Below are 9,691 nucleotides of genomic sequence, written 5' to 3' on the forward strand. Positions count from 1 at the left end.
CCTCCCTTATGGGGATCTGAGTCGATGCTATAAGCCATTGTACTCAATATCTAAAGTTAAATTATATGTTATGTTTTATTGTTATACTTGCAAATGTTTGCTGTTATCTAAACAAGATATACTATTTTTGTGAATATACCTCTAGCTCACATATACCTGAAATCCTTAAAATAGAGAAAATGATTGAAAGTCTAGACTAATGATATGGCATAGCCTTTGTGTTACATGTTATTGTTATAACACAAATTTGTGAGAATATCAGTAACACAAGAGCAATGCATACATCCAGAATAATTGAAGTACATGAATGTCCCTAACCCTAAAAACATAGAAATCGCCATGATGTGAGAGCTACAGGTACTGAAGGCTTTTGATCTTCCTTGCATGGATTTGATGTTTAGAATGTTTAGAATGTTGGCAAGGATTAAAACATAGGAAAGGAGGATGGTAAAGCTGAGTACTGTGATGTTAATACCCACAACTATGAGAACCACAAGCTCACTGACATAGGTCCTAGTGTAGGAAAGTTGGAGGAGAGGGAGAATGTCACGTAAATAGAAGTTGATGACATTGGCATTGCAGAAAATCAATCTGAGCATGCAGTCTGTGTGGGCAGAAGCTCCAGCAAATGCCATCACATAAGTAGCAAATGATATATGCTCCAGTACAAGGGAATGCCAGGGCCAGGAAGTGGGAGTGGGTGGGTTGGGGAGCAGGGTAGGGGGAGGGTATAGGGGACTTTGGGATAGCCTTTGAAATGTAAATGAGGAAAATATCTAATAAAAAAGAATGAATGACACATTAGATTAAAAATAAAAGAAGAAGAAGCAAACAATATAATAGAACAGACTTGAGAGGACATGGTGACCTTATACAGCAGTGGATTACAGATGGCCACATAGTGATCATAGGCCACTGAGGTCAACATGTAGCATTCAGAGATGACAAAGAAGAGAAAGAGAGACAGCTGAGTCACGCACCCCTCATAGGAGATGGAATTCTTCTCAGAGACAAAGTTCATCAGCATTTTTGGGCTGAAGACAGAAGAGTAACAGAGGTCAATGAAGGAGAGGTTGAAGGGGAAATAGTACATGGCGGTGTGCAGGTGAGGACTGAGAACAATCAGGGTGATCAAGCCCAAGTCTCCCACCACTGCATCAATGTAGATCACTAGAAACAGGTAAAAGAGAGGAAGTTGGAGATCTGGACCATCTGTCAAACCAGCAAGGACAAACTCAGTCACAAAGGAGCCATTTCCAGTTAACATGCTTATCATTGAAATTCTGGGGAGACAAAAATATTTCATCAGCAGACTTGTTTGTATTCCTTTTCCAAGCTTTTATTCAAGATAAAGGACCTGAGATAATTTAAACTCTCCTGTGTTTCATGGTATCAAAACATACTGAAACAACACTTCAACTTTTGACTCAGTGTCACTTCTATCTATTTGAGTTATTTCCCTCTTTACTGAAAAACAAAGAGACAGAATGAACAAATAAAGCCCACTGACAAACATATTCAGGCTAAAAATTTCTAGTTATCTAGCCTTTCGGTTCCGGATTCCTATCCTTTCTTACATTACTAAACACCTCAGTTGAACATAATGACCAGGAGGAAAGCATTCAAGTAGAAGAGCAGAGTTCTTGTTCTGATTCCTAGAAGGGAATCTGAACCAGTCCATTGGGTTCCAGATGTCCTGCTTCAAATAGCCCTGGAATCTATCACTGGTAGTAACTTTGCAGAATATCTGTTACCTCAGATTCACATGCAACCACATATTCTTCTTTTTCTACACACTCTATTCAACTGTTGCCTAAATTAGAGAATTAATGCAGAGTTATAAATGTGCTTCCAAGGATGTATGAGGGAAAGAAAGATAAATGAACACATCAGTGTTGGTTATAGTGTTTAGAAAAAAATTTGTAAATACTATTTTCAATATACATTCTTATATAATATTTCTGTATTTGCAGTACACATCAATGTTTTATGAAAGAGATGATCCTCTCTTTTCTGGATGCTGCTATGTTCTTGATGTTTTTCCTGGAGATACTATACTCATAATGCTCCCAGAGAGAGGATGAACCAAGATAGAAATAAAAAAAAAAATTAGGCAGTAGGATAGAAGCCCTTCTGCAATTTTGAGTAATTGAAAATCACAGCTCCTATTGTTAACACACATGGATGGATATAGTAGATTGAGACCAGAGAAACTTGCATTTTTTTTTTAATCTCTTAATCAACTCAGTGCTGATTCTTCTTGAGACTCACCTCTGCTAATCTTGAAGAACTAGTTTTTTGATGTGGTAGAGCTAAACTAATACAGCTAAAGAATATCCTTTTCCTTAATCTTTTAAAGACATTGCAAACAGGATGTTACAGGAACTATTACCATAGTAGCTCACATTTGTAGTTATGAATTTACCAAGAGTATCTGAAGGAAAGCAATATACCAGATCTCAGAACCACCATGTGCTCCAGTACACTGCATATCCAGGAATACATCTCCCTTATGACTACCTCTAAGCAATCAAGTAGAAAGAGAAGAAATAATGATTTGTGCTTATGCCCCAATTCATGATAATGGATGTGAACTGCTCACTAGAGATTAAATAGTCCCAGAGTACACAAGAATGGAGTCTCTAAAGTCATTATAAATTAGCAGCTATACCTGTGGACACTAATATTGATTCATTATAGATCCAGTGTATCACTTTTATTAACATATTATTTAGTAATTTTATAATAATTTAAATATCTTGATTATTAAGTATTCAATATTAAATTCTGTTTATTACCTAGACAAAAATTTTAATTTAGCTATTTTTAATAATAAGTCATATCTACACAAAGGAGTAGGTTTTATATAACATTTTTATAGATAAATATCACATACTTTCTTCACACTCATCTTTTTGTTTGTACTTTATTACCTCCCTCCACATTTTCCCCTTCTGCATATCTAGTAGTTCTTTTATGTACCCTCTTCCCACACCCTATATCTGAGCTGGTAGATCTGACACCTGTTCTTGTGAGAGTGGCTTATTTCACTTAATATATTGACCTTCAGTTCTGTAAATTTTCTAGCAAAGGACATTTTATTCTACTTTATAATTGAATAAAAACTTGGGTGTACATGTACATCAATTTTTGAGACACAAATTCATTCTGAAGCTTAGGCCAGCCTCAAACTCATTATATATTTCAAGATAATTTTGAACTCACAATCCTTCCACATCATTCTTCAAAGTACTGAAATGTTAAACATATACCATCATGTCCAACTCCATTTTCTTGATACATATTAACATTTAGACTGATTAGATAAAAAGGCTTCAGGAATGATGCCTCAATATAAATCTATATTGAGACCCTAACTTGGACATTGGAGAACACAGATTTAGCAGATATTTCTGGCTCCTTTGAAAATTCAAGTTTTTCCATCATTAGAGGTCTTCTTATATTTGTTTATATTATAACTGCACTAATTTAAATTTCCAGCAAGAAAGTAACAGTGTTCCTTTTAGCAAATGTACTTACCAATGTTACAATGATATATGTTTCTTTTTTGAGAATAATGGATTTGGTTACAGGAAGATGGAATCTTGGTATAGTTTTGTTTTATATTTCCTAATGTCTGAAAATATGATTTTTCATAATTTTATTGAATATTTGTGACTCATCTTTTGAGACTTTAAGTTCATATTATTTAGCTATTTACTGTTTTTTTTAATTGGTTAATGTTATTTACATATTTTATTATTTTTTATTAATTGGTTATTTAATGTATTTACATTTCAAATGTTATCCCCCTTCCTGGTTTCTCCTCTGAAAAACACCCATCCCATTCTCTCTCCCCTGTGTCTCTAAGAGGGAACTCCTCCATCACTCACCATCCACCCTTTCCTGCCTTACCCTTCTAGCATTCCCATATACTGGGGCATCAACCATCCACAGGAACAAGGGCATCTCCACCCACTGAAGACAGATAAGGTAGTCCTCTGCTACCGCATTCATGTATATTCTTTGGTTCGTGGTTTAGTCCCTGGGAGCTCTTGGGGGTGGGGGTGGGATCCAGTTAGTTGATATTGTTCTTTTGGGGGGTTATAATCCCCTTCTGTTCTTTAGTCCTTCAGCTAACTGTTCCATTGGGGTTCCCTGGTTTAGTCCAATGTTTGACTGTGAGTATCTGTCTTTGTCAGATGCTGGCCAAGTCTCTAAGAGGACAGCCATACTAATCTCTTGTTCTGGAGCACTTCTTGGCAGCAGCAATAGTGTCTGGGTTTGGTGTCTGCAGATGGGCTGGATGCTGCGGTGGAGTAGTCTCTCAATGACCTTTCTTTCCGTCTCTGCTCCATTTTTGTCTCTGCATTTCCTTTAGACAGGAACAATTATGGATTAAAAATTTTAAGATGGGTGGGTGGCCCCATCCCTTAACTGGGGCCCATGCTTATCTATGGGAGGTGTTCTCTTCAGGTTCTATCTTCCATCTGTTGGGTATTTTGGCTAATGTTACCCACTTTGTGTCCTAGGAAATTCTTCCTTCACTGGCATCTGGGATTTTCAGGTTGTTTCCCCCATTCCCCAGCCCCACTGCTACTTATATTTATTCATTCTACTGGCCCTCTGGATTTCTCTCCTGTCCCTTCCCATACCTGGTCCTGAACTCTTTTTCCCCTCTCAACCTATGTCCCTCCTTCCCTCTGCCTCCCATGATTATTTTGTTCCCCATTGTAAGTAAGACTGAAGCACCCACACTTTAATTTTCCTTTTTGTTAAGCTTGTAAGTTGTACCATAGATATTCTGAGGTTTGGGGGTAATATCCACTTATCAGTGAGTACATATCATGTGTGTCCTTTTGGGTATGGGTTATCTCACTCAGAGTGATATTTTCTAGTCCTATCAATTTGCCTGCAAAATTCATGAAGTCACTGTTTTTGTATCTGAGTAGTCCTACATTGTGTAAATGTACTACATTTTCTGTATGCATTCTGTTGAGGGACATCTGGGATGTTTCCAACTTGTGGTTTCACATAGTAGAACATGTGTCCTTGTTATTAGTTGGAGCATCTTTTGGGTATATGCCCAGTAGTGGTATAGCTGTGTCTTCAGTGTAACTATTTCCAGTTTTCTGAAGAATCACCAGATTGTTTCTCAAAGTCATTGCACCAGCTTCCAATCCTACCAGCAATGGAGGAGTATTATTCTTCCTCTACATTCTCTCCAGCATCTGCTGTTGCCTGAATTTTTTATCTTAGCCATCTGACAGGTGTGAGGTGGAATCTCAGGGTTGTTTTGATTTGCATTTCCCTGATGAGTAAGGATGTTGAACATTTTTTAAGGTGCTTCTCCACCATTGGATATTCCTCAGTTGAGAATCCTTTGTTTAGCCCTGAACCCCATTTTTAAATAGGGTTGTTTGGTTCTCTGGTGTCTAACTTTTTGAGTTCTTTGTATATTTTGAATATTAGCCCTCTATCAGATGTTAAAGAGATTTTCCCAACTGTAGGCAGCCATTTAAACTATTGACAATTTCCTTTGCCTTATAGAAGCTTTTCAAAGTTATGAGGTCTCACTGGTCCATTGGTGATCTTAGAGCCTGAGTCATTGTTGTTCTGTTCAGGAAATTTTCCCCTGTGCCAATGTGTTCATGGCTCTTTCTCCCCTTTTACTTTATTAGATTCCATGTATGTTGTTTTATCTCGAGGTCCTTGATCCACTTGGACTTGAGCTTTGTATAAGGAGATAAAAATGGATTGATTTGCCTTCTTCTACATACTGTTCACCAGTAGATCCAGCACCAATTTTGAAAATGTACTTTCTGCCCCCACATGGATGGTTTGGTTATTTTGCCAAAGACCATAGGTGTGTGGGTTTGTATCCGGGTCTTCAATTCTATTCCATTGATCTACCTGTCTGTCTCTGTAGGAATACCATGCATTTGTTTTCCTTTTTTCTAATCACTATTGCTCATTAGTAGAGCTTGAGGTCAGGGATAGTGATTCATCCAGAAATTCTTTTATTGTTGAGAATTGTTTTTACTATCCTGGGTTTTTTGTTATTCCAGATGAAGTTGAGAATTGCTCTTTTTATCTCTGTGAAGAATTGTTTTGGAATTTTGATGGGAATTGCATTGAATCTGTAGATTGCTTTTCGTAAGATGGCCATTTTTTATATGTTAATCATGATCATGGGAGATCTCTCCATCTTCTAAGGTCTTCTTCAATTTCTTTCTTCAGAGACTTGAAGTTCTTCTTATATAGATCTTTCTGTTGCTTGGTTAGAGTCACACCAATATGTTTTATATTATTTGTGACTACTGTGAAGGGTGTTGTTTCCCTAATTTCTTTTTCAGCCCATTTATCAATTGTGTAGAGGAAAGCTACTAAACTGAGTTAATTTTATGTCTATCAATTTTGCTGAAGTTGTTTATCAGCTGTAAGTGTTCCCTGGTAGAATTTTTGGGGTCACTTAAGTATACTATCATATCATTCACAAATAGTGATGTCTTGACTTCTTTCTTTCCAATTTGTATTCATTTGTCCTCCTTTGTTTTCTAATTTCTTTAGTTAAAACATCAAGTACTATATTGAATAATTAGTGAGAAAATGGGCAGTCTTATCTTGTTCTTGATTTTAGTGAGATTGCTTCTAGTTTCTCTCCACTTAATTTGATGTTGGATATGGTTTTACTGTATAGTGCTTTTATTATGCTTAGCCATGTGCCTTGAATTCTGACCTTTTCAAGACATTTAACATGAAGGAGTGTTGTATTTTATTAAAGGCCTTTGGATTTGTTTGTATAATGGATTACTTTGATGGATTTCCTTATACTGAACCATCCCTGTATGCCTGAGTTGAAGCCTACTTGATCATGGTAAATGATCATTTGTTCTGCTCTTTGACTCAGTTTGTGAGAATTTCATTGAGTATTTTTTCTGTCGGTTTTCTTAAGGGAAATTGGTCTAAAGTTCTCTTTCTTTGTTGGTCTTTTGTGTGGTTTACTTATCAGCAAAATTGTGGCTTCATAACCTAATTAGGTAGCATTTCTTCTGTTTCTATTTTGTGGAATAGTTTGAGAAGTATTGGTATTAGATCTTCTTCAAAGGTCTGATAGAATTCTGCACTGAAATCATCTGGCCCTGAGGGCTTTTTGTTTGGGGTGATTTTAATGACTACTTCTATTTCCTTAGGGTCTATGGGACTCTTTAGATGCTTTGTCTGATGCTGATTTAACATTCTAAGCAAACATATAGGATATCACCTAGTGAAAGAAAATATGGAGAATCCATGTATACATGCTTTATTGTTCGAACTTCTATTTGGCGAGTGCCTATATTAGCAGAAATAAAATATTTGTAAATCCAGAGCACTGGTGATATCAAGGATAACAGGAGAATAATAGAACAGGAAGGATTGAGTAGGACAGGAGATAGGAGGGTAGAATCAAGAATGGAGTTTGAGGAGGGATAACTAACATCAAGTGTATTTGAAAAATTATGTGTATGCATAACACTTTACAACATTTCCACAATATACTCATGTACAAAAGGGGTTTAAGTGTAGTTATCCTATAATTGTGAAATAGTGTTTCTCCTAGATACCACACACTATCTAATAAAAACAAATATCAGGGCTTTTGGGCTATGTTTTTTATGTTGTTTGCCAATTTTGTCCCATAGTTCCATTCCCCCAATAATTTAGTCTATTTTCATTGTTCTTGATTATGCCCATAACTTGATGGTGAAATATTATTGATGAAGATACCACATACTCAAGTCATACTGTAGAGAAATAAATCTTGTATCTGCCTAGAAACGTTATTCCTATTGTCTAAATTCTTAATGCTTAATGTCTAGGCATGCCATCAGAGTTAATAATCAATTTTACAAAGCTGGGAATTCTGAAAGCTACAATAATGGCTGAGCTAGTAGGATATACTCTCTTATGCCATACTAGTACAAGTGTTTTTATAGTAAACAACCACTTTTTGTTTGTATTTCAGGATTGCTTCATAGGCGAAATAAACATTGTACTTGTAGCCAATAACCTAAGATTAGATAGGTCACAGACCCTGGAGAAGTACTTAAAACTGTTTTTCAGCTAGGTTATACTATTAAACTGACTAAACTCTTAATAAATTTTCATTATACATTATACCTGTAGATTAGTACATCTATCTCTGTTCTTCATTAGAGATGCTCCCTTTGGCAGAAGATTAACACAAACATCCATAATGGAACAAAGCAGCGATTAAGAATCTGGGAATGTTCAGTCCCAAATAGGATCTCCATCCCTTCACCCAAGTTACAGGGATCATAAGAAAAATAGGAATGGACAGATTGTAAGAGACCGAGATGATAAATAAATACACTAAAACAATATTTTCAGGTCTCAAGAGATTCACTGATCAAATGAACCCACAGTTGTCTCCTTAGTAAATATAAAACCTGTGGAAAGTCAAGTAAATCACAGGCATTGAAAGAGGATATGGTCATAAAGTTCCACCTCTAGCTGAGAAACTGTTAATAATTGATAATTCCTGGGAGAAACAGAGTTGATTTCAAAAAATTTGGATGGCCCCTGAGAGGGCACTTAAACTTCCATAGGTATCACTATACTTATATACATTGTGGCAGTTCTGAATGAACTCAGTGGGTTAAAAAAATGAGAAAAAAAAAAGAAAAGATGAATGGATAATGGAAAGAGGATGGGAAAGTGATTGTAGGAGAAGCAATTGGGTAAATGAATCAAAACACATTGTATATATTTATAAAATTTAAACAAGAAAAATCCAACAAAATTTTATAAGCTCTAATATGTTAATGACATCACAATTGAACTAATATGTAATATCCATAGAAATAAAGTCTGATCTCTGGGGGAAAACAACTGGGAACAGAAGACTTCCAATTTTTAATCAGGTCCCTAAGAATAAAAACTCATTAAAATTCCCTTGGGTCTCAATCAGCAGATGCTTTAGATATCAGTAGATGGTATTTACCAACCTCTGGACTAGAGAAGACGTTCTTGAAAAAGCCACCACAAAAAAGATAATGTAGAATCATGGTTTTTCTTAACCTGGAGGAATTAGAGGTCTTATTTTACCAATCCAAAAATGAATTTTCCTCATCACCAGAAAGTAAAATGTAGTAACAACAAAAGGAAATGTTTTTTGTTTCTTGTTTTTTTGCCAAGCTATACATGTTTAGAGTTCTGTAATGATATGAGTATTTGTCTTTAAAATAGTAAAGAAAAAAGATAGTAAATTCACTTTTGAGGTGCTCATGTACAAAGGTAAGTTTAGAAGGCACACTCGCTTATTTGTTTGTTTCCCCCTTTAAGAGCATCTGAGTGAACCTTTGAATTGCTGATGTACCTTGTCCCTTCTTTTCAGATTATCACTTGGAAGGTAAATGTCATTGTAGAAGGAGAACAAAGATGCTACAGAAGCATGAATAATCATTGGTTCCCTGAATAATATTCCCAAAGAAACGGTCTGTCATATATTTATGTTTTGTATTATGCAATAAGCCTCTTAGATATTGAAAACCAGTGCCAACAAGGATGGGATTACTTTTACTCTTCTATGGTGGTTCTTTGTGTCATTTTAAGGATTTTGGTGGGAGAGGGCTGGGATTTTATTCTAATGTTCTCACAATAATTCTATTTTTGCTGTTCTCACTTAGAC

General features: G+C 35.9%; 1 protein-coding gene across 1 annotated transcript; it reads right to left on the bottom strand.

The window, feature by feature from the left end:
* Positions 1 to 221: 221 nt before the first annotated feature.
* Positions 222 to 1,306, bottom strand: LOC110327691 (olfactory receptor 147-like). Its single transcript, XM_021206822.1, has 2 exons — positions 830 to 1,306; positions 222 to 659 (listed from the first exon to the last, which is right to left on the bottom strand). The coding sequence occupies exons 1-2, from the start codon at positions 1,304 to 1,306 to the stop codon at positions 222 to 224; spliced, it is 915 nt and encodes a 304-aa protein (XP_021062481.1).
* Between the last annotated feature and the right edge of the window lie 8,385 nt (positions 1,307 to 9,691).

The sequence above is a fragment of the Mus pahari genome, chromosome 10, assembly GCF_900095145.1.
Source record: "Mus pahari chromosome 10, PAHARI_EIJ_v1.1, whole genome shotgun sequence".
NCBI classification, from domain to species: Eukaryota; Metazoa; Chordata; class Mammalia; order Rodentia; family Muridae; genus Mus; species Mus pahari.